At 35.0% G+C, this 26,188-nt stretch overlaps 2 protein-coding genes across 2 annotated transcripts in view; both read left to right on the forward strand.

Annotated features, from left to right (window-relative positions):
- Window positions 1-259: 259 nt before the first annotated feature.
- Window positions 260-5,305, forward strand: LOC123666013. The gene is made up of 3 exons (XM_045600226.1): window positions 260-522; window positions 1,581-1,703; window positions 4,085-5,305. The coding sequence occupies exons 1-3, from the start codon at window positions 385-387 to the stop codon at window positions 5,168-5,170; spliced, it is 1,347 nt and encodes a 448-aa protein (XP_045456182.1). The 5' UTR covers window positions 260-384; the 3' UTR covers window positions 5,171-5,305.
- Window positions 5,306-11,971: 6,666 nt separating this feature from the next.
- The window catches only part of LOC123666273 (signal transducer and activator of transcription 5B-like), a 40,441-nt gene continuing 26,224 nt past the window's right edge, over window positions 11,972-26,188 (forward strand). Inside the window, exons 1-8 of the mRNA XM_045600439.1 lie at window positions 11,972-12,054; window positions 12,410-12,486; window positions 17,392-17,541; window positions 18,934-19,054; window positions 20,321-20,441; window positions 21,312-21,421; window positions 23,536-23,642; window positions 24,622-24,826. Of these exons, the coding sequence (XP_045456395.1) occupies window positions 12,004-12,054; window positions 12,410-12,486; window positions 17,392-17,541; window positions 18,934-19,054; window positions 20,321-20,441; window positions 21,312-21,421; window positions 23,536-23,642; window positions 24,622-24,826 (942 nt within the window). The 5' untranslated portion in view covers window positions 11,972-12,003. The remainder of the gene's footprint in view (window positions 12,055-12,409; window positions 12,487-17,391; window positions 17,542-18,933; window positions 19,055-20,320; window positions 20,442-21,311; window positions 21,422-23,535; window positions 23,643-24,621; window positions 24,827-26,188) is intronic.

Consider the following 26,188-nt stretch of genomic DNA (forward strand, 5'->3'; position numbering starts at 1 on the left):
AATCCATCAATTAAAGAATAATTTTTGTAGGTTTGTTTGCTTCTTCGATGCATCAAATAAAAAAATATCGATGTATAGTCTATGTTGAAATATTAACAATACATCGGTTTGATTCGATGCATATTTACTGTATGTACATCGAGTGTTTTTAATACATCGATGTATATCGTCCACTAACGTCCTATAACGCTCGCGGCATTTTTTACGTTAACGGAACGGAAATTTCAACGGTCGTGGTCGATGGCTTTGCGTTCCTTTAGTGGAATGTACCCATTGATTGTTGACTATTTTGACGTTCCAAATAACAACAACAATACCTAGTTAAGTAGGTACCACTCATGTACCACTCGTTTACTTTAATCATTACCATTAAGCAAAACAATAATGTCGGCTCAGGATATGAATATTATAATAAAAGATATCTCAACAGTCTGCCGTGGTTGTCTGAAGTCATCATGTGAAATGAAAAATATGTTTGATCATAACTTAGATGGGGATTTTTATAAATTAACGAATATAAAGGTATTAAAAATCTTTATTTTAATAAAGTTGAATAAAAGTTTTTAGCATACATAAGTGTAGGTTAATATTACTCATGTTTTTGTTAATTTAGAAACATTATATACTGAAAAACCCCTATTAGATGAAGGAGACCTCCACCCAATATGTTATTGTATTATTATATTATATTATTACTATTATGTTATGATATGTAATGTTATATTATATTATTTGTATTATTTTTTATTGTACACCCACACACTGTCTTGCACATACCAAGGTTGGCTTATAAAGAATTTAAATAAAGTAAATAAATAAATAAACATAACAATACTCTTTATTGTACACCAAAACAGAAAAAATACATATCAGATTGATTTTAACAAAGTATCATAAGGTACAAAGGGCGGCCTTATCGCTGAATAGCAATCTCTTCCGGGCAACCTAGGAGCAGAGGAGATGCTATTGTGATGATAAATGATGATGGTAATTAAATATGTTGTTATTACAAAAAACATATCCAAATTTATTATATTTTACATCAGTCTAGCGTCAGAGCAGACAAAATCAAGTCTATTTTAATAGTTTTCTACCGTTAAAATAAAACTTCAGTCAGTCAATTCAGCCTATTGCAGTCCATTGCTAGACATAGGCCTCCCCAAGTTCACGCCAGACATCCCAGTTTTCCGCAATCCGCATCCAGGCTACACTGGCAATTTTACATGATCGTCGGTCCAACGGGCCGAAGCACGTCCCACACTGTATTTGCCAAGACGCTGTCTCTACTCCAGGACTCATCTGCTCCAATGGTCATCGGTCCTGCGACAGAGATGTCCAGCCCACTGCCACTTCAACTTGCTAATTCTGTGCGCTATGTCGGTTACTTTCGTAAAATAAAAATTACTGAGTGACAACTCACTAAAAACAGTGTCTTGGTGAAAAAATTCTTAAAATGGATCCAGTACTTTTTAATAATTTGTTACAACTACTGAGTTTTTTGCCAGTTACAATTTAAAATAATAGAAATGGACTTATTATTACTATTGTTAATATTTATTTTAATTTTTTTTTTATTTCAGGTTAGCAAAGTAGATGATTTTTCAAAGTTACTTTGTACAGAATGTGAGGAGGTTATCACGAGATGTCGAAATTTTCATAAACAGTGCACACAGTCCGATTTCATTTTGAATATTGCTGTGAAGGTATGATTTCAAATGACGATTCATTATTTAAGTTACTTGTATTATTTTGTATGATTTTATTTTGTGTTACCCACACATTAGGAAATTCTAAACATTTTTTAACATCATATCAAAAATCGACCGTTCCAGCGCGGATCGAACCTGCATCTCCGACTGACCGTGTTGGTGCTCTAGCCAATAAAGCTATGGAACGATGCACTCGCTAGAGCGCAATTCTGGATATGATGATTTTATATTCGGTCTAAACGACCGTGGCGCCGTCTATACTAATAGTGACTTAAAAAATGTTTACTTGTATTATGACTACTCTCCAGTTTAATTTATTATAATGAATAAACAAACCGAAACCAACGTACACACACGGTCATCTGTTTCTAAGTTAGGCAACTTAATGCTTGTGTTGTAGGTAGCGACCGACTTTCACATTTGTTTTTCTATAAAAATAGAAATAAATCAATAAATATACACCAAGACACAGGCCGGCAATCTAACTCACCGATTCCAGAGTAGAAATAATATAAAATAAAAAAAATTATGTGGTGTCATGGGACACCAGGTAGGAACGAAGTTCCTTCGGAAAAAGTGTTGAATTTTTTATGTATTTTCTAGTTCTTGATTTTTTTTAATTTTGTTGATTGGTTTTTAATTAATTACATAAAAGTATTTAGGAAAATTAGTATTTTAGAAAATAACAAACACCGTAAAATAAAATAAATCAAACAAAATACTAATAATAATTCAAACTATGAAGTGAAATAAAATAAACATTGTCTTTATTTATTTTTGTCGACAGTATAAAATTATATAAATAATTTAAAAAAAAGTTTACTAGTAATATTTTAGTTTAACAAACGCCATATTATACAGTCGTGTGACTCATATTACGACACTTCCGTTATATATTTTTCTTATGGTTTTAGTATCAGTATTTAGTACAGTTCGGTCACCCAGCCAAATGTCCAGCCAATGCCTGTCGTAAGGAACTTCGTTCCAGTAATACCCTTTATTGTACAACCATTAAAAGAAACAAGAAAATAATAACATAAAATGAAAGATATACAAAGGCGGTTTAGTTTTATCGCTGAAAGAGCGATCAACTAGAAAGTAGGGATCCTAAGAACTCCACCAACAGATTAGTCATAGTAGAAGTATATTTTTTATGTATTCCTTTGTTTTAATAATAATAATAATAACTTTCGATTGTTTAGTATAATACAATCATATACGATAAATAATAAAGACAGAAAAAAGTGTACGAAGGTGATCTTAATGCTTAAAGAGCGATTTCTTCCAGACGATCTTTGGGCATAGGACACAAAACAGTAGCAGCGGTTAGAAGTGTACAAATATTATGAAACTTCTGTCTCTATCTAGGAGAAGGTCAGATAGTCCATGGTCGGATGCTCCACCACCGCGGGTTAGCAGATATATTCTCTAGTAACGGTCTCTGTCAGATATTTATGCTAACAATCTGGACCGACCACAACGTACTTTCTGAGGCACGGTGGGGAGACCCACAAAGAGTATAACAACCAGATAGGAACACCTTTTTTTAACTTAACGTGCTCTCCGAGGCACGGTGGGGATACCCACAAGGATACATAACCAGACCTAGAAATGTTTGTGCAAATACAAATATCCATCCGGAGATTGAATCGAACCCGCAAACCGCCGGTGTTTAAGCGCCTACTGCGATTTTCTCGCAGTTTCGTATTTAAAAGAAAAAGTTTGGCATATTTCATATCTATCTGGGCGGTAGGTACTCGGGCGCGTTAAACACGGAATTTCCCGCGTAAATCCCGATTTCGTGGGAATCCCGGGATAGGAGTAGTCTATATGTTGCTCCACAGCCCCCTCTATCTTCTAGTGAAAGTCCGATAGAATCTGATGGATAAACAGGCGGACAAAATTTTAAAATCGTTTGTTTGTGTTTCAGTATCATTTAAATAACTATATGCCCTTGAAAAATCATAGTTATTTTGAAATCACAGACAGAAAGTTCAATTTTATTTATATGTATAGACTAACGTGCCCGCGACTACTTCTGACGACGAAAAGTTATTGTTCAGTTCGTAGAGTTATAAAATAATTTAAAAAAAATCTAAAATAAAAGTAGCCTAAGTTACTCCTTACTACATCAGCTATCTCTCAGAAGTCCCGCCAAAACTGGTCCAGCCCCTTCCGAGTCCAGCCGGAACAAACAGACAGACAGACAAAAATTGTAAAAAAAATGTTATTTTGGTATATGTACCGGTACCGTGTATACGTCCATATGCATTTAGTAAAAAGCGGTTTTTTTTTTTAAATATTACAAACAGACACTCCAATTTTATTTATATGTACCTATAGATGTATAAATAATATTTTCATTAACGTTTCAGAAACAATCAAAGGACGAAACATTTGAGGAGAAAATTTTACAAAACAAAATAACCTATGTATTAAATGACAAAAAGTTGACCATTAAAGTATTAGCACCAAATAGAGAAGCGAAAATCACATACCGTTGCACGCGGAAGTGTCCAGAACGTTTTAAAAAAAAGAACGATTTGTTGCAACATATTATAAAACAACACAACGTCGACGAAAATTTTGTTGTTGACGTGGAATATTACTGCTCGATACCAGACTGTCATTACAACATCGATTCCGATGCGAGGAGACATTTCGTCGGAAGGAAATATTTGAATCAACACATGTGTAAAGTGCACAGAGAAAAAATTACCTGTAGTAATTGTTTGGTGAATTTCCCGAATCGTAATAACTATGAACATCACTTGGATAAGTGTAATTTGGTGTACAAGTGCGATGTTTGCGATAAAGACTTTAAAACAAATGAAAGATTGCTGGTCCACTTCTTAAGGAAGCATCCAGAGCTACACAAAAAGTATAAAATGGAACGTAGAGCGGGGAAAAGGAAGATTCATCCAGAGTCCGATGAGAAAACTAAAACTGAAGAGAAAGTTCTAGAATTCGTCGATAGTCCGAAAAGATCGTTTGCGACACAAACATCAGAATTGCGACACATAAAAAACGATGTTACTTTACTGTCATGGCAGGAAAAAGCAGATGATACTAAAAAAGATGAAATCTCAACTCAAACAGTATTCGACTTACTGTCCCTCAAATCTCAAACGAGTGAAGACGACTCGATATTCTACTCGGGTACGGTTTCGCTTTCTGACATACAAACTCAAACAGTACCGCTCGAGTTTGGCTTGAGTCGGTCGAATAAAGAAACAATAACGTCAGAAACTCAGTCACCAGATTTGAGTATAAAGGAAACTCAGACTTGCCTCTGTTTGTATGACTCACTTAAGTCTAATTTTAAATGCGGGGACTTGATGGCGAGTGGCTCACTCTGTACGACTGAAACTCAGACTCTGTCACTCGAAAATGACTTACTAAGCTTTTCATCGGCTGAAACTCAGACTTGCTTTGAAGATGACTCGAGTAAAGATTTTTGATATTGGTTTTAATTTTTTTTTAAATTATGTAAAGAGGTTTTATTTGGCCTATATTTTGCCTCGCGTAAACCAAAAATATACATATATTTACTACTACGATATATATTATATTGTAAAAATATAAATATAGAGAAATCATGTGTCTTCTTGGTGAACAATGAAAATTAAATATTTAGAGGCCATCTTTAACTAATTTAATTATGTATAGAATTTACAGTAAATAGAGTTCACATATATTATCATCATCGTCATCATCATCATCATCATCATCATCATCATCATCATCATCATCATTATCATCATCATCATCACCATCACATAAGCCTATCGCAGTCCACTGCTGGAAGTGTATAATATCCTACAGAAATTTTACTTATTATGTTACTTAATACTCTTTTTCTACGCCCTGTGATATCCAAAGATTGTCAAGAAGAAATCGCTCTTAGCGATAAGACCGCCTTTGTACAATTTTTTTGTATATATCACTTTTTTTGTAATGTTTCTTTTTAGTGTACAATAAAGAGTATTTATTAGTATTATTATTATATACATATATAATATATTATCTGTGAAACTGAAGCGTCTACCAGGCATGAATGAATGTGTCTTGTTTGTTAACAAGAATTGTCATTTCAATTGGCGCCTTTTTGTTTAAAAAAAGAAAGCGCACAATTTATTTACACATTATACCGGATATGAATCTTATATAGATTATAGGCCTGTTTTACTGGTGGCTAATAAAGATTATCTAACACATAAGTTACTTTTTGGCTTTAATAGGAGGTAAAATAAACTCTCAGGCCTCTATGATGAATTAATCTATTTATGTAAACATGATTGGTGCTAAGCGCATAACTCGAGAATGGCTCGACCAATTCGGATAATTTATTTTATTGCATGTTCCTCAAGACCACGGAAGGTTTTAATACTAAATAAGAAATAAATAAATTAAAGTTTGTACATTTTTTTAATTTTTACTATAAACTATTGACAGTACGATGTCTACGGGCAGCTATAATTTTTGATATCACAGGTTACATAATAAGGTCCAACAACATTTGTTCTCTTTGAGAAATTATTATCACTGAAATGAGATCTCATTTATTACAACACTAGCTGACCCGGCGAACTTCGTATCGCCTAACAGTGACTTTTAAGTATTATCAAAAATCTTTTGTTTGGGAGTATAGAAAAGTGTTGTTTTTAAACTTTTTCAGAAAATTTTAAAATTTTTTTTTTTTTAGAATTTTTCTCTCCGTAAGAACCATCCTCGTACTTCAAGGAATATTTTAAAAAAAGAATTAGCGAAATCGGTCCAACCGTTCTCGAGTTTTGCGCTTAGCAACACATTCAGCGACTCATTTTTATATTATAGATTTAAAAGCACAATTTGACATAGTAACACAGTTATTTCGAATTATTTTAACCACTTTTTTTAATAAAATAAAGAATAATTTAACACATTGTTTTATTTTTAACTGACTTAAAAAAGGAGGTGGCCCTGACTTCTACTGTATCTTTTTATTTATATCTGTTACCTCAAAACTATTGACTGGATGGAACTATTTCGATATTTACCTTTCGATATTTTTTTTTAAATCGAAAGGTGCTTATCGATAGAGGTCATGTGTATATAGCGAGCCAAGTGAGCTCTAGTTATTTAGAAGCCAAGTGTGCTTGCCGACAGAGGTCATATGTACCTAGCGAGCCAAGTGAGCTCTTGTTATTTAGAAGCCAAGTGTGCTTATCGATAGAGGTCATGTGTACCTAGCGAGCCAAGTGAGCTCGTTTTTACATACTCCTATTCGAAAATAATGTGTGAACGTTGCCGAACCGGGCATGAGTGCACTTCCCGCAGCACCGGAACTAAGGTGAGATCCGAGATAGCGAGATTCCGATTAGAGACGCGGACTGGCGCCCAGCCCATCCGCGTTCAGCAGTGAATATTCGAGTGACGACAGGTCAGTTAAAACAAACTAGCAACTGGACCACAAAAGAGGTACTGCAACTATTTAATTCCCTACAAGAAAATAAAAATACGTCAAATAAGGTAATATAAATATAAGTAATAATCGTTATAGTATAATTGTCATGCTGGTATTCGGTCCGGCTAGTAAATCTCAAATTATTGATAGTTGGATTAAGAAAGTAAATGAATATGATGCCATTTACGAATGAAATGAGAAGCAGACAAAGTTATCGCAGTAAAAAGTTATGCGGTATAATACAACGTAGGTCGACGAAAAAATAATCAAGTAAAACGCATTATTAGATATAGCTCGAAAAGTAGTTGTTAGATTTCAAATAAATTTAAGTGGGACCAAATGATACACACCACCTTTCGATTAAAAAAACATTTGTCGAAATCGGTCCACACGGTCAAAAGTTCTGATGTAACATACATAAAAAAAAAGAAAAAAAAAATACAGTCGAATTGAGAACCTCCTCCTTTTTTGGAAGTCGGTTGAAAATATGTCGAAATCGGTCCACCCAGTCAAAAGTTCTGATGTAACATACTTTAAAAAAATACAGGCGAATTAAGAACCTCCTCCTTTTTTGGAAGTCGGTTAGAAAAACGAGTAAGCTTTATACTACGACTGAAGCGTTACGAAACATAAGTCTCTCTCTTTCTACTTTCACTACCTTATGTGTCCCTCTCAACTTCCGTTCGCCTCGATCGATCACACTTTTCGTTACACTCTCATCACGTATTTCCCAGTTTACTCCCCAAGACAAGCTTTTGTAAAGAAGTTTTACTTCAAAATATCGAGTGAGATCGAATGATCGAATGAGTCGATATTTGAATTTCAATATCGAACTATCGATATATCGTCAAAAAAAATTAGTAATAGATATCGATAATTCTGAATTATAATATCGATATTTCGATATATCGATCTTTTATCAACAGTCCTATTCACTCTATTCAGTCTCTCAGTACAACATATCGATTTATTTGGTCCGAGAAATCGATTATTCAATTAATCGATTTCAAATCGCCATGAGTCATGACGCCGTGCCTTCTATTCTATTAAACAGTCTGTAATTTTTACATTGACTAGATAAGTGATTTTTGTCATAGGTCATTATTTTAACGAAGCCTGATATAATTTTGGAACAATATCTAACATCGTTTCATCTCTACGCAGTATAATGTGATTTTCCAACCTGTAGCGCCGATTGTTTTGAACAACAGGTAATAGTCATATATAGCTATAAGGTGTGTTGACGATCTAAAATTATTATTCCTTGCATGTGTTGCGTCTGTGTAATTGTGTGTGTTTACTGTGTAAACGTCAAAATTCTCGGAATCTGGCTGGAATGAATTTTGTTGCGGACGTACACGCTTCGTTCAATACATGTAAAATAGTTTTTAATCTTTCGTCCTGGGCAGAGCTTCGATTTCCCAGGCTCGACTTGGCAGGGTCGGGGATAGAAAAAAGTAAGTTCTTTTTTGAAATAACCTTTATTGCAGTTATATACGTAGTTTAGTAATTTATTAACGTTGCAGTTAAAGCAAATATAATTGATTTTCTATGTAATTTGAGGTACAATCAGGATATGATTTCAATCGACATAATTACTTATCATAATATCTTAACATTTGGATTTACTTGTAATTATTACAAAAAAAAAAAAAACATACGTACAACAATTAATATAAAAAGTACAAGGTTTCTGGTTTCAGTATTCCCTTTGCTAATAATAATGGATGTCTAATGAGACTGGAAATATACAAAATAATTTTTTTTTTAAATTATGCTTTTAAGCTATTAATGTATGTAAACTATCTATATATCTATGTATGTCTATTTATTGAGTTGTTGCACATTATTTTCTATAAGATGAAACTGTACTTCAATATATCATCTCTGCCCTAAGGTTGCCTGTAAGAGATTTCTTTTTAGCAATAAGGCAGAGGCCGCCTTTTGTATGTTTTTTTACTAATTATTGTTAATGTTGCTTATTTATTTAACCGACTTCAAAAAAAGGAGGAGGTTACTCAATTCGACTATATGTGTATATATATATATATATATATATATATTTTATGCATGTTCGTGGATAACTCCTTCGTTTATGAACTGATTTTGATAATTCTTTTTTTTGTTGGAAAGGGGATATCCCTCTCCCCTCTGGTGTGGTACTATGATAAGGAAACCAGGATCTGATGATGCGATCCCAGAGATATCTAGGAAAACTCAAAAATCTGCATAATTTTATACTGGGTGTACCGATTTTAATGATTTTTGATTTAATCGAAAGCCAATGTTTATCATGTGGTCAAATTTAAATTTCATCGAGATCTGATTACAACTTTTGGAGTAACCTTGATAATGCATATTTACTTGACTATTTTTTCGTCTACCTACATTGTATTACTTGTCAATATAATTGAAGTCGGTTTTTCTTCATTTGCCTGAAAACACAATTATTTTATTTTTCGCTTGGTGTACAAAAAAGTGTAATTATTATTATTTTATTTTTTTACATTTATAAAATGTTACATACAAAGAATATAAAAATTATAACTGTAAAGAGGTGTGTGATAAATAGTCATTACATTTTACTTATTTTAATATATCAATCAGTGATTCTTAAGCTTAGTAATGAAAGACCGTTTATGAAAATGTATGTTTGGTCGTGGAATACAAATTCTTTTGGGTAAAAATAGCGCATACTTAGTTATTCATAATAAGTTGCAGTACTTAGTCAGGATGTTATCATGTATTAGAGATTGTTACACATAGTAGGGAATGTATCGGTCAACCCGCATTGGAGCAGTGTCTAAGCAGGCACACGATAATTATACTGGAGCAGTGTGGTGGATTAAGCTCTGATCCTTCTCCTACACGGGGAAAAAGGCCTATGCCCAGCTGTGGGATATTACAGGCTGAAGCGATCCTTCAAATAGCTATAGCCACAACCATGGAAAATAGGCCATTAAAAGTATAACTATTAATTATCTTATTAAATTTGACAAAAAAATTCTTAACTTACATGCAAAAAACAATACCAATTAACGTATATTAATAAAATAAATATTATTTTTTTGTTTAAATAGCAGAGAATACTGAAAAAAATATATATACTGAAAAAAAGTATAAATAAATTCATTATAATCAACTTCCAAAAAAAGAGAAGGTTATCAATTCGATTGTATACATCACTCACTATCACTTCAGCCTATCGCAGTCCACTGCTGGACATAGGCCTCCCCAAGTTCGCGCCACACATCCCGGTCTTCCGCAATCCTCATCCAGCCTACACCGGCAATCTTACGTAGATCGTCGGTCCAACGGGCCGGAGGACGTCCCACACTGCGTTTGCCAAGACGCGGTCTCCACTCTAGGACCCGTCTACTCCAACGGCCATCGGTCCTGCGACACAGATGACCAGCCCACTGACACTTCAACTTGCTAATTCTGTGGGCTATGTCGGTTACTTTCGTTCTCTCGCGGATAGTCTCATTTTTAATCCTGTCTTTGAGAGAGACCCCAAGCATAGCCCGTTCCATTGCACGTTGAGCAAAAAATTGATTGATTTTTGATTGTATACATATTTTGTATTATACATAAAAAAAATCTTAACTTGCAAATCAAAAACCAAAGTATTACTAATAAAAGAAATATTAAGTTTTTGTTTTAATAGTATAGAATACTGAATTAAACTATAAATAAGTTCAATCTAATACTTGGATACTTTTGGAGGATGTTCTTAATTTTTATTTTTTTAATTTTTTAATTTTTACCTCAGAACTTTTGACGTAATGCGTATTTACTTGACTATTATTTCGTCGACCTACGTTGTAACCGCATAACTTTTTACTGGGCTAACCGATTTTTGATGATTCTTACTTGAATCGAAAGCTTAAGCTTGTCATGTAGTCTCATTTAACTTTGATCGAGATCTAATTACTACTTTTCGAGTAATCATTTATAACGCGAGTAATAATTTTATAAATCTTTTAATATACTTAATTGTTTTTTTGGACTCCTTAAGAATAGATTTTCATAAAAGGCCTCCGGTATAAAAATAATATGAGGAGTAAAATCTACTGAACGAATGACCTCGTTACGTTTTTGTTAACGCCATCTAACGGAACTCAATAGGGTTCCGATAGATGCCGTTATTTGATTCGTTTATTTACCATTTGATATGGTATTAATCTTTTTCTTAGACTAGTAAGCCTTTTTTTATGCCTCCTATTTAGACAGTCAATCTGAAAGAGTAAACTCCAGTCGTGCGTCGGAGCGGACAAAATCAAAAACAACTATTCAAACAAGCTTTCAAAGCACTGTATACTAAATATGTAATTGAAGTCGGTTTTTTTTTTTCATTTGTGAGCAAACACAATTATAAAGTTTAATTTACTGACAAAAATTTAGATTAGAAAGTAGTTTTCACAAGTTGTTTCAAAACTTTAACCTTTTGATCAATGTCTACCAGATGTTTCTACTCAAGATTGCTAACTTGAAAATACTAAATTATATTCTAAATATTTTATTTTGTTACAGATATTAAAGTGAAAGATATAAACCCAGGGTATAAAAAATGTAAGTTTTATTCCTTTTTTGAAGTTATACTTCTTTTGATGAGAGTAAATTTTTACAATGGGCTTTTTACAATGAGCGCGCACGCCTTCACGAAAAAAAAAAAAAAAAACCGGCACCCTGAAGTTAGTTAATCAACGAAGACGTTAGCAACGTGAAGTTAGCTAGCCAATGAAGTATAACTGTTACGTGCGTACATAAGTACACACGCTTTTTTTGTTTGTTTTGTAACGATTTATTTTAATTATACCTATAACCAATTTTTTTTGTAGATAAAAAATGTCGCTGTGGTCAAGAGCACAGCAGTTACCGCCTGAGAGCCTTCAAAAGGTAAGCTTTATGAAAGACTCTTGCTTCGAAAGTTGGTGCTTGTCACGTGGTCCCATTTAAAGTCTAAGTGAGACCTGAGTGACCTGACGAGTACTTGTTTAGTTGTTTCTACTAATGCGTGTTTAGTTGACTATTTTATACTACCCACGTTAATGAACAATATTCATATTTTATTTAAATGTTAATTGAAGTCGAAGTAGTAACTTTTTTTTTGATAACAAACAACTATATTAAGGAAAAAAGACATTTCATTAATTATTAAATGCGCTTTATTCATAAAAAAACCATATTTGTGGACTGTATTTAACATTTCCTATAGAAATCACATGAATACTCTATTAATGTTATTTAACAGGTGCGCGCTGTTTACGGGGAACATTTCCCCATCGAGGTTCGCCATTGCCTTGCGAGCTGGATCGAAACCAGAATATGGTGAGTGTTACATCATAACATTTCATATAAATAACTGTTTACAAACTATATCTTATGGATTTATAATAAAACTAGCAGTAACCGTGCGAATAATAAGTAAAAAATTTACCGACCGTCAATCATGTCGACATGGTGTCAAAATTAACGCCGTCATATATAAAATTTTAATAATTAATTAATATACAAAAACTAAAGCAAAAATAATTTTTAGTTGTTGATGCCGGTATAGCAAGCGGTTATCTATGGAGTAATTGTGTGGTTTATTTTAAAAAGGGAGGCAAACACTTTAGCGTATTAATTATACTTGTGGTCGCCCAGAGGTCGATATTCGACCATATTTAATAATTTAAATTAAAAAAAAAAAAAAACAAATAATGAAAATAAAGAACCTTAAAAAAAAATATTAGCATTCTGCACTCCTTTTCTATATAAACTCGATTAGTGTACGAAATGTCATACTCCTCCGTCCGCGCAATTTTTCTAAAAAGAGGTACCTACAAAGTTTTTGCTTCACGTAACGCTGTTCAAATCGAACTAACTCTGGCGGGCGACATCGGGCTCTTATATGTTCAGAGAGCTAGGCTCTAGGATATTCGAGAAAGTTTGAGAATATTTTTTTTCTCACACCTTCTATTCCACCTTTCTAGAATGTTCTCGACATTATCGTACGCCGTAAAAATAAGTTCTGCAGAATGTGAAAATGTGAAATTTAAAAACTTAAATTTAAAAATATTTTCAGAATTAATTTGAATAACTAAAATTATGTCGCTTTAACTCCAAAATATAAGTTAGCTACTGCTGTATGAATACATAAAATTTAATAACTTGATTATAGTAACAAATGTAATTTAAGACTTTATTGAAATGGAATTTTAAATTTCGCGCCATTACTACACATGCTGCAGTTGCTCGCAGCGCCTTTCGAAATGCAATCCAAATAATCGTTGATCTGAATGAAGTTCAAATACTCGATAACAGATGGCAACACTAAACTTAATTTCCATGTTGAAGGGTTTGAAAAGCCCTTATATCTTTAAAACCACGCTCTTTAGGTTAAAACGGGAACTTTCTTAAAGGGCTATCACACTCTATAAGTCCGTTTAACGTGCCGGTACTCCTTTTTAAGTTTTATCGGCACGCACATTTTATCAAATTAGTTTTATTATATATAATGATGTTTGTTAAGTCATAGCTTTTTATTGGGTGTACAGATTTTGATGATACTTTTAATCGATAACTTGTGCTTATCATGTGGTACGATTTGGTCGAGAACTGACAGTAACTATTGAGCTATCCCTAACAATGCTTATTTTTTGTGTCTTGTCCATTCGACTACTTTGTTCTCTTTTATTTCTAGTCGATGTTAATTGAAGTCGATTTTTTTTATTTATAACAAAGCAACAATTGTTAGACGAACAATAACTATGCATAAATTAAAACGTGTGCGTCTCGGGACGCCCGACAGGAGCAATAACTTAAACCCTATGGGTTAGAGTGAGAGGGAGCCTATTTACCGCTGCCCTATGCGTGAGAGAAAGGGAAGCCAGACAGACTGGCGCCGTAAGACGTTACGTGACGAAGCGGTTTAGCCTTCCATAAGAAGTTATCACTTCAAAATATCCAATTTCATGTCCAAGTCGCTATAAGTTATGCGTGCATATACATTGCGGTGATTACCCTTCCATAAGAAGACGCCGCGTTGGCGCAACGTTCACAACTATGGATTGTGCCTGTTGCACTGGCGGTTGCGGGTTCGATCCCCGTATATGACAAACATTTGTATTGGCCGTACAGGTGTTTGCCGTGGTCTGGGTGTTTGTGCAGTCCTTGTGGGTCTCCCCACCGTGCCTCGGAGAGCACGTTAAGCCGTCGGTCCCGGTTGTTATCATGTACACCTAATAGCGATCGTTCCCCATAGTAGGGAATATATCCGCCAAGCGCAGTGGAGCAGCGTGGTGGATTAAGTTCCGACCCTATTCCTACACAAAGAAAGAGGTCTAGGCCACCCGTAGTATGTTTCAGGTTGAATCGACCACTCTTATTGTTATAGAAACAACTAATATGAGTTAATCTGACACCTGTTATAATTGTATTAATTGATATTCTCTTAAAGCTTTATTGCACCTTTGAAATCACGTAAAAGAAAACAACAATATTACAACTTTAAAAAAAGTACATAGCGATTCTTATCACTGATAGTGATATCTACATAAACTCTTATCTGTCAACAGACAAATTATCGATAACATGACGCAACTAGGTAAACGGAAACAAGAGCTATATTCGTTTTAATATTAATTAATTGTATTTTTTTTTAAGTCAATAAATAATTAAAATTAGTTATGTGTAAATGAAATGTGATGAAAACCTTTCGAAATATTAATCACCTAAATCTATTCCAATCCGCGGGCCCGGAAGCGAGTCATACACACAAAAAGCTCATTAACAAAAAAGTTTAGGTGAGAAAAGTGAACGGAATGACAGCCGTATAGTATTATTTTTACCCGACTTCCAAAAAAGGAGGAGGAGGACTTCTCAATTCGACTGTATTTTTATTTTTTTTTATGTATGTTACATCAGAACTTTTGACCGGGTAGACCGATTTCGACAAATTTTGTTTTAATCGAAAGGTGGTGTGTGCCAATTGGTCCCATTTAAATTTATTTGAGATCTAACAACTACTTTTCGAGTTATATCTAATAATGCGTTTTTACTTGACGCTTTTTTCGTCGACCTACGTTGTATTATACCGCATAACTTTCTACTGGATGTACCGATTTTGATAATTCTTTTTTTGTTGGAAAGGGGATATCCTAAGTTTAGTACCGTGATAAGGAAACCAGGATCTGATGATGGGATCCTAGAGAAATCGAGGGAAACTCTCGAAAATCCGCAATAACTTTTTACTGGGTGTACCGAGTTTGATAATTTTTAATTCAATCGAAAGCTGGTATTTATAATGACGTGGTCACATATAAATTTTATCGAGATCTGATAACTACTTTTTGAGTAATCTTTGATAACGCGTAGTTGCTTGACTATTTTTTCGTCGATCTGCGTTGTATTACTTGTCGATGTAATTGAAGTCGGTTTTTTTTTCGTTTGCGAGCAAACACAATCATTTTAATTTTTATTTTTTAACCGACTCCAAAAAAGGACGAGGTTACTCACTTCGTCCGTATATATATTCTAATGTATGTTCGGGGATAACTTCGTCGCTTATGAACCGATTTTGATAATTCTTTTTTTGTTGGAAAGTAGATATCCCAGGTGTGGTACCATGATAAGAAAACCAGGATCTAATGATGGGAGCCCAGAGAAATCAAGGGGAAACCCTTGAAAATCCGCATAACTTTTTACTGGGTGTACCGATTTATATAATTTTTAATTTAATCGAAAGCCGATATTTATCTTGTAGTCACATTTAAATTTCATCGAGATCTGATTACAACTTTTGTAGTAATTTTTATTTATTTATTTATTTATTTACTCTTTATTGTACACCACAATATGCAAATACAAAATAATAATAATACAGACAACTTAAGAATGTGTAGTACAAGAGGCGGTCTTATGGCTAGTTAGCCATTTCTTCCAGACAACCCGAAATAGGATTGAATACTATTTATTTGAGGATCGGGTAGGTGGTGCAGTTATATTGTAATAAACTTACATACAAATATGTACACATCAATACTTACAAGCAATACATATATATATACATTTGATTAATATAATAAAATAAACTAATAAATATAACAACAGTATCTCATAGCAGTTACAATCAATTTCGCCATAAATAAATAAAAAATAATAAAAATTAATAAATAAATAAATTTAATTGGAATCGCTCTCAGTATTAAGGTAATGTATTTTAACTAATCTTTTGAACGATGGGAGTGATTTGGCTTCTTTGATACATAATGGTAAATCATTCCATAGTTTAATTGCCCGAATGGTGAAAGACTGACTGAAAAATGTTGTTTTATGAACAGGCATTTTTAACATTAGTCTTCTCGAAGATCTTAGGGAAGAAGGGTCCCCGAGAAATTCGAACTTATCTTTTAAATAAGACGGAGCCTTAGGATCAAACAACGCACAGTACAGAAGAGATAAAGTATGCAGGTTTCGGCGAGAACGTATTGGAAGCCACTTGAGCTTGGAACGAAATTCAGAAACATGGTCATATTTGCGAAGGCAGAATATAAACCGTATAGCAAAATTTTGAAGACGCTCAAGCCTATTAAGTTGGTCCTCTGTTAGATTAATATAGCTTACATCTGCATAGTTGAGAATCGATAGGAGGAGAGAATTCGCCAACATAATTTTGGTAGGAATTGGTAAAAAAGACTTGAGGCGCCGTAGGGAGCTCAGCGCAGCGAAGGTTTTTCTTCTGACTTCTTTTAATTGTTCTGACCACGACAAAGTCCGATCGAGTTGTATACCAAGGTCCCTTACGGTGGCACAGTAAGGCAGACTAATACCATTATAAAAGATAGTAGGTAGTGTTGAGCTGTTGTTAGTAGTTGTTGTAATCTTTGATAATGCGTATTTACTTGACTATTTTTTCGTCTACCTACGTTGTATTACTTGTCGATGTAATTGAAGTCGGTTTTTTTTCGTTTGCCAGCAAACACAAACAATTATTATACGACTAAGTGGGCATACAAGCGTTCGGCTCACCTTATGCGGTTAACATAGCCTATATATAAAGCGACCAGAGCTCATGACGCGCGTAAGGGGTAGGGTAGGCAACGCGCTTGCGATACTTCTGTTGTTGCAGGCTTACAGTAACCGCCTAACATCAGGTGAGCCATTCGCTTATTCGCTGATCTAGTTGTATAAAAAAATCAACTAAGCAGAGCGGTGGGTATCATCAAGTTATGTTCCTCTCTCCTTTCCCAGGACTCCAGAGCCAGAGGAGCAACAGCGTTATTTCGTCGAGGAACTGGTCCAGGAGATCACCACCCATGCAGAGCTGATGCTGTCCCCAGATATGTTCGTAACGAAGATGAAGCTTCTAGAAGCCGCTAAGCAATTCCGCATGCAATATAGGTAAGTACCTACGTCTAGGTAAGCTTTTCATTTATGATTCGTCACATGCTGATTTATTAATGATAATAATAACGATTAATAATTATTAATAATGATTTTAGCGCCAAATCGTTATAAATAAAACAATGCAAAAGTTTTTCAAGTTGTTTTAAATAATGTATGGTCAACTGTTTGCCATTGTAAACCTGAGCTATACAATGAAACGGCATGAGCGAGACAAAATATAGCTGAAATCATAAGAGGGAAAGAGAAAGAATGACAATGAAGGGTCTATTGCACTTAGCTTTGGTCAAAACGCTTAACAAACAATTGTGTTCATACCTCATAACCTGATGCTCAGTTTTTCTCTGACGGCGGTACGAGACAGTAGTGCGTCAATATTGTCAAGTTCATTGTATTGTCTTGTGCTTGTACGCGTTTGTTGTCCGTGTTTGTGTCTGGTGTTTCTAGACACAATCGACTAAACTCGAAAGTCCTTAGGGAAGTTTGCCAGTATTGTATTTGTAAGTTTTAATTTTAAATTTTTTAAAACTATTCTCAAATAAGCTTTAATGTAATTTTTAACCGACTTCAAAAAAAGGAGGAGAAAGAGATATATATATATATATATATATATATATATATATATATATATATATATATATCTCTTTTGTGTATGTTCGGGGATAACTCTGTCATTTATGAACCGATTTTGATAATTCTTGTTTCGTTGGAAAGGAGATATCCTTAGTTTGGTACCATGATAAGGAAACCAGGATCTGATGATGGGATTCCAGAGAAATCGAGGGAAACTCTCGAAAAGCCGCATAACTTTTTACTGGGTGTAACGATTTTGATGATTTTTAATTTAATCGAAAGCCGATGTTTATCATCTGATTATAAAGTCTGGTTTTACTGATTGTGGATAGTTTGTCCTGCACATAAGTTACGAATAAACTAACAGTAAATAGGAATATCTCACAAATGTATTGGAATTCGATGGTAAAAACGAATTATATATCATAATCTTATCTGATGGATACTGTTTTACAGGCCCTTATGTTTCACAGGTTGTGGATAACGCTATTTGACGGATGACGGTATCCGACAGTTAAAGTTTTTGATTAATTATTCTTTTTTACCATAATTATTACATTAATCATTATAGGTATTTTTGTTCGCATATATTAATCAACAACAACTGCTCCAGTGTAGTGGTGCGATTACTCACTTAAAAAACCGACGGCTTGCGGGTTTGATTCCCGCTCGGGATTAATATTTGTATTTGTACAAATATTTATTTCCGGCTTGGATGTCTGTCCTTGTGGATATCCCCGCCGAAAACAGGCCTTTAGTGTCAAATCCACGATCAAGTTAGCGTTAATGTAACTCTAAGCGTATTCTTGTGTTCAGTCACGCTCCGCACGAGCTATACACCTACATGCGGCGTTGCTTGGCTCTCGAGATGGAGGTCATCCAGAACGCGATGGGGACGTCGTATATACAGCCGCAGACGGAGCGGAAATATAGCGAGGTTTGTATATCTATAGAACCTACTTATGTTATAATCGAAAGTCTGCGAGGCCTTTTTATATACGACTAGGATGGCAAAAGCTTAATTCCTATATGACGGTAAGCGATTAGTATTTATTACAGCCTATGACGACTATTCGATGGTTTCTTTATAAATGTCAGTTATTTAGTTTATATAATGTATGTACTGTGTAACATAGTAAAAATATGGTGCATAGCGACATCTGGTTCTAACGGCAGATCTTTAAATAAAATAAAAATAAAGCGCAATAGAAGAAGCATTGAAAGCGCGTTGTCGACCCTACCTCCTTTCCCAGGTCTAGCTACCTTACTCACCATAGGAACAAAACACTATTTAAGAGTTAGCTGTGTGACGTCATTCTAAATCCAACATGGCGGCACATCCAAGATGTAAGACTAGATGTTAATATTTAATGCACTCGTACTATATTGGTATTCAATAAAAGTCGTAAATCCAGTATGGCCAACGTCTAAAGATGGTGGACTAAGTTTTTTATATTTTATTATAACATTTACCTATGTAGTAACACATAATAATATTATTATACCTTACTCACCACAGGAACAAAACACTATTTGAGAGTATTATTTAGCTCTTAGAGGATGGATGAATGTATGTTTGTTAGCGTTTCCCGCGAAGACTAATGAAGGGATTGTAATGAAACTAATAGATGAACTTTTATCCCGATATTTCCACGGGATCGGAAATTACGTTAGTGAAACCGCAAAGCACAGCTAGTATAAAAATAAATCTACTAACACACACTTACGGACATCTTAATGTTTTTAAGTTGCAGAATGAAAAATGAAGAAAATTGTTGTTGTTGTGTGAAGATAAATATTAAAAAAAAAGTGTAAATCAGTCAGCAGTTGTTTAGAACACAGGAGTCTAATTGCCAATCTTAGGAACAGAGGACTGTGTGTGTATGTTAAAGATATTTATTTATTTATATCGATCTACAATCATTTCCGTGTCTCGGCGCTTGAAGTCGCCCAAATCGCCAGTGGTCGCGGGCTCGATTCCCACTCGGGGCAGATTGTATTTGCTTAAATATTTGTCAAGTCTCGGTATAGGCCCTTAAACATCTCCCCACTGTGCCCCAGAGAGTGAGTAAAGCTGTCGGTCCTGGTTGTTATCATAAATACCTGATAGCGATCGTTACTCGTAGCAGGGATTATATCCACCAAACCCAGCAGTGGACAGGAATCGATCGATTCTAAAGTTTTATTACTTATATTGTTTCAGTTAATAACAGGACTGCAGACGGTCCGGCAGAAAGTCAACATGGCCGCTGAGGAAATACGCGGCCTCCAGGCCAATATAGAGTCTTTCTCTCTGCAGTACCACGAATGTCTTAAGAACAAAGGTTAGATCATATTTTTATACTATTAAATTTTACTGCAACATATATGACCATTAATCGACTCAAAATAAGGAGTTTTTTTTTTGTATTTTTATGTGCGTTTCCAAAATATTTTACTGTATGTACCGATTTTGATGATTCCTTATTCCAAAGCTTGCGCTTGTCGTGTGATCTTCCCATTTAAGTTTTTGTACGCCCAGTAAAATGTGACGAGGTAACATACATTTGGGAACGTTAATCCTAACCTTTTTCTTACTTCCTAACCTAATCTTCTTTTTGTTTTTTTTTTTTTATGTTAAAAGTGGTCGCATATTATCGTTATAACACTATTGTTACCATAAAGGATATTTATATATATAAAAAAGAGAGGTTCAAGAGACGGCCATGGCGCTAAAGCAACGATCTATACGTAACATTACTCGCATATCATAAATAATAACACAAACGCCCCCCACTCAACGAATTGAATAAGATTTTATTCCTGTATCGGGGGTCCGGAAAACAATACACGAGCACAAACGCCCAGACCACCCCAAACACCTGTATGGCCAATACAAATGTATGCCATGTGCGGGAATTGAACCCGCGATCGCTAGCGCAACAGCCACAATCCAGCGCTGTGACCGCTGTGCTAACGTTTATATTCGAAAAGTTTGTAGAACCGAGACCTACCCAGAGTTTTGTAAATATGGAGCAACACAAATAAATGTAAAAAGTCAGTAAGTCGTTACGGAGGTTTTAGCTAAATCTAATTACAATTTCCTTATTAAAATCTAAAATGTCGATTATTAGCTTCGTGTCAGGGTGGGTTAAATGCCCCATCTTGCCCACTGTGGCTATGAACAGAGGTACATAAGGTTCTGTCCCGTGCAGGTCACATTAACTACCTGCAACAGTCGGGCCCAATGACAGCGGAGCGTCGGGAACTAGAGGCGTGTCTTAGAGTACAGATCGATGAAATGGAAAGGAAGCTTAATGCACTGGTGAGTATTTATTTATTAAAAGCTTTCGTTTATAATCTTGCAACTCAATTTCGAAACGTATATTTTCAAACGATTGAACTGAATATCGTATACACGCTTAGTTGTGATGACAATGCATAGTTAGCTGTGTGACGTCATTCTAAATCCAACATGGCGGCACATCCAAGATGTAGGACTGATTATTTTTAATTCACTCCTCCTATATTGGTATTAAATAAAATCCCTAAATCCAGTATGGCGAACTCTTAAAGACTGTGGACTAAGTTTTTTATTATTTATTATAATATTTACTTATGTCGATAAACAAGTCGTTACATATAATTTTGATCTAATTGATTTTAATTTTAAAAAATTTTCAAACTTATCGTATTGTATTTAACGAGTCACGAAATTAATCGAGTTACAAAACCTCGTGACAAACTTATATCATATAAGTTGTGTAAAGACGTTATATATTGATATCTAAAGTTTTAAAGGAAAAGTTTTATTCTATTATTTTCAAAATATTTAAATATGAGCCTTTTTTTTAGTTTTTTTACTTGATTTATTATTAATTGTTCGCACAACTTCAATATGTAAATACCCCGTCCTTACGAAAATCCAACTAAACAATACCGCTATTAAGTGCTGTTGTGTTCGTCGTCCAAAAAATTCACTAAGTCCTTTTCATTTGTAACAGTAATACTATTCAAGCAAGTCGAGAGTCGAGAGTCGAGAGTTGCAAAGTCGAAATTTCGCTAAAAAAAATATCTACCTCAATTACACGCTTAATGCATTTATACTATGATCCAATGTCTTATAACAATCATAAACCGCCCAAATTTAATCTTATGTCCAAAATTTTTGGTTGAAAGGCTCAGTATGGTCTTTCAAACTGTGCATTGTCCCTCAAAGGCCTCTAGAGATTTGCATAAAGAATGTCTTTATTTGGGCATTAAAGCAAAAAAAATTGGTCCCAAGAGAAGTTGTTACTATTATTATCTGTAAAATATAACAAGAATAATGTTAAGAAACAAATTGCTTGCTTTTGTTTGCCCCCAAGACATCTCGGCTAGTTTACAAATATAATTAATTCAATCATTACAGCCTATACAGTCCACTGCTGGACATAGGCCTCCACAAGTTCGCGCCAAAAATGCGTGAACTCATGTGTGTTGCCCATAGTCACCACGCTGGGCAGGCGGGTTGGTGACCGCAGGGCTGGCTTTGTCACACCGAAGACGTTACTGCCCGTCTTCGGCCTGTGTATTTCAAAGCCAGCAGTTGGATGGTTATCCCGCCACCGGTCGGCTTCTTAAGTTCCAAGGTGGTAGCGGAACCGTGTTATCCCTCAGTCGCCTCTTACGACACCCACGGGAAGAGAGGGGATGGCCATATTCTTTAGTACCGTAGCCACACGGTACAAATATAATAATTTAACTGCCACTAAAAGTAGAGTTTGATCGCATAAACATAATAATAATAATAATATTCTTTATTGCACAATATTAAAAGATACAAATAAAAGCAGTACAATTAGAGGAAGATGTACAAAGGCGGTCTTATCGCTAAAAGAGCGATTTCTTCCAGACAACCTTTGGGTATAGGACAGCGCATAGAAAAGCGGTTAGGAAGTGTACAAATAATTGTTATAGAAATTAGAATACATCACCTTAGCATAGAATATATCATAAACCTTATTTATCTACCTTTATAATCTTGTCACAATGTTTATCCAGGCTAATCTTTGAAACTACTGGATCGATTTAAATGAAGTTTTCCTCAGATATGTAACTTTGTCCACCTTATTATTGCAAATTTAAAAACAAATATTTTGGTTCGCCATGTCAGCTGTTATGAATATAAATGAATCAAGATATTTGCCGCTAAGCACAAAACTCGAAATCAGAAATCAATAAAATAGGCCTAAAAGTATTCAATTGATAACATCTATTACCTGTAATCCGATATAATTGCTGATTTCTAAAAACTATTTGATATACACACAATGTTAGAATTTTTTTTTACAGATACCATAAAGAATTTTGCCTTAACAAAAAAGTATTTATTGTCTTTAGGCAGTCGAATTTAAAGTAAAACATAAATATATATTTATTATGAAATAAATATTCCAGGTGGCGCAGATAAACCAGTCGCAGATGGAGCTGGTCGACCACATGAAGGAGAACATCACCAACCTTCGCCAGCTTCAGAGCCAAGTGTTAGATGAGGAGCTGATCAAGTTAGTTATGTTACTAGTCTTTCTACTTAGTACAAAATCGGCCTTAAGGAATTTATACCTTCATGTGTTTAGCGATAATGAACCAGTACACATGAAAGATAATACATCTGATAGGTTGTCTAAGAAATCGCGTCCAGACAACTTTTATTAATTAATAAAGTAAATAAATAAGGGTTGGTAGGTAGTAATTAACGGAAGTTAGGTACAGCAGGAAATTACTTGTTCAAAATATGTAGCAGCCCGACTGGGGTAGTACCTCGACCTTACAGAAGATCACAGCTAAATAATAGTGTTTTTAAGCAGTATCACTAGGTCGGCCAACAAGCGTACGGCTCGCCTGATGGTAAGCGATTACCGTAGCTTATAGACGCCTGCAACACCAGAAGTATCGCAAGCACGTTGCCGACGCAATCCCCAATTCCCAGGAACCAACAGGAAACGATACTGCTTGAAAACAGTATTACTACCCCAGTCGGGCTGCTCCAGATTTTGAGCAGGAAATTCCTGCTGTGCCCTTCCTCAGTTAATGCTGAGTGAGTAAGGTGACCAGAACTCCTGGGGGAATTGTGGATGGGGTTGGCATCGCGTTTGCGATGCTTTTGGTGTTGTAGACGTTTATAAGCTACGGTAATATGGTAAGCGACCATCAGCTGAGCCGTACGCTTGTTTGTCGATCTAATTATATAAAACAAAGGGTTTAATTTAGTGCGCCATGAACCGTGCTTTCAACGTAAACTAAAATTGTCTTGTAACTTTCCAATTTTTTTCGCGCAATTTTCTTAAATTTTCATTTCGTAAGTACCCTCTACAAATCTACAGAGTATTAGAAAACTTATCTATAAAAAGATGAAGGAAATCAGTAAAGTGGTTCTCGAGTTATTGCATGTCCGAAGGATATACGACCGAAAGAAAAAGCTTAAGATAATTCAACATAAATGAATAGTCAATAAATCATAAATTTTTCACATTTTTCTCCTAGATGGAAGCGAGAACAACAGCTGAGTGGCAACGGGGTACCGATGCAGTCTAATCTAAACACGATCCAAGAGTGGTGCGAGATGCTGGCTGATCTCATCTGGAGCACGCGCCAACAAGTGGGCAACGTGAGTCGCATCAACGGCAAAACGCTGGCCGAGCTGAGGCAGCCTCACCTCGCCGAGATGCTGGATGACATGAGCAAGCAGGTCGGTATTCACTACCTTAGATGTAGGGCATACGCATTAAGCCTGTAACGACCCACTGCTGGGTATAGGCCTCTTTCTTCATGTAGGAGAAGGATTGGAAATTAATTCACCACGCTGCTCCACTGTGGTTTGGCGGATATGGTCTTTACTATGAGTAAATATCGCTATCAGGCATTTATGAAAACAGCAGACATTAGAAAAATCTTTAAAAAAAACTCTCAAAGTCCTACCACGTAGTCAGACGCGTTATCCGTTGCGCCACAGGGCCAACTAAGTCCTACCACGACAACAGTTTTTGGTGTAGAGCTGTGTGTATCCTACAAATGTAACCCTCCCAACCCATCTTTACAATTTCAACCTCTAGTATTAGGGCATAATGGGAAACGTCTTGCTTGAAATCCAGAGCATCCCAACTGTAAGTACCCTACAGATCACAGTTAAACAAGTAGTGTTGTGGTCCTGTGTAAGTTAGCCAGGGCTCCGGAGGGTATTATCTTTTGTATAAGTAATGCTATATTTGCAAGTTAGTCCATTTTCTTTTTGTACTGAAATTTTTAACCGACTTCAAAAAAAGGAGGAGGTTACTCAATTCGACCGTATAATATATATATATATATATATATATTTTACTAGCGACCCGCTCCGGCTTCGCACGGGTATAAAATATAATTATAGCCTATGTCATTCACTGAAAAAATGATTAAAATCGATCCAGTAGTTTTGATTTATTCATTACTGCCCGTGGCCCGCACGCGTTAACTTAGAGTAAAAGCCGGCCGGAACCGCCGCAAACGCTACGTACCGCGATTTTTAAATCTGTAATATCTTCGAAAATATTCATTTAAATCATATGCTGTAAAGGGCCATATAGATCTATATTAAATAAAAAATATATTTAAGGTATTTAATTGGATAAGGATTAATGCTGTATTGGTTAAAATCGCTTCGAAAATTAGCCATTATTTGTCGTAAAAAGTAAATGACAAAAAAATGTTATTGTGGGATATCCATAAGAGATAGGTATATACCATCGCGGAGTTTTCTGTAGACCTTTTCAATGTGTACAATACTTAGTACATTTTTTATAAATCTCGTAGGGTTCAGCTTGCGTTTGCAATTTAAGCGAAAAAAAAATTATTATTTACGACATAACATTAGAAAACTCAAAAATAACAGTATTTCTCTACTATTTAATGGATGTTATTATACATATAAACCTTCCTCTTGAATCAATCTCTATTAAAAAAAACCGCATCAAAATCCGTTGCGCAGTTTTAAAGATCTAAGCGTACATACATGTGCAGGGACAGAGAAAGCGACTTTGTTTTATACTATGTAGTTTTATGTATGTTCGGGGATAAC

Source organism: Melitaea cinxia, chromosome 25, assembly GCF_905220565.1.
Source record: "Melitaea cinxia chromosome 25, ilMelCinx1.1, whole genome shotgun sequence".
NCBI classification, from domain to species: Eukaryota; Metazoa; Arthropoda; class Insecta; order Lepidoptera; family Nymphalidae; genus Melitaea; species Melitaea cinxia.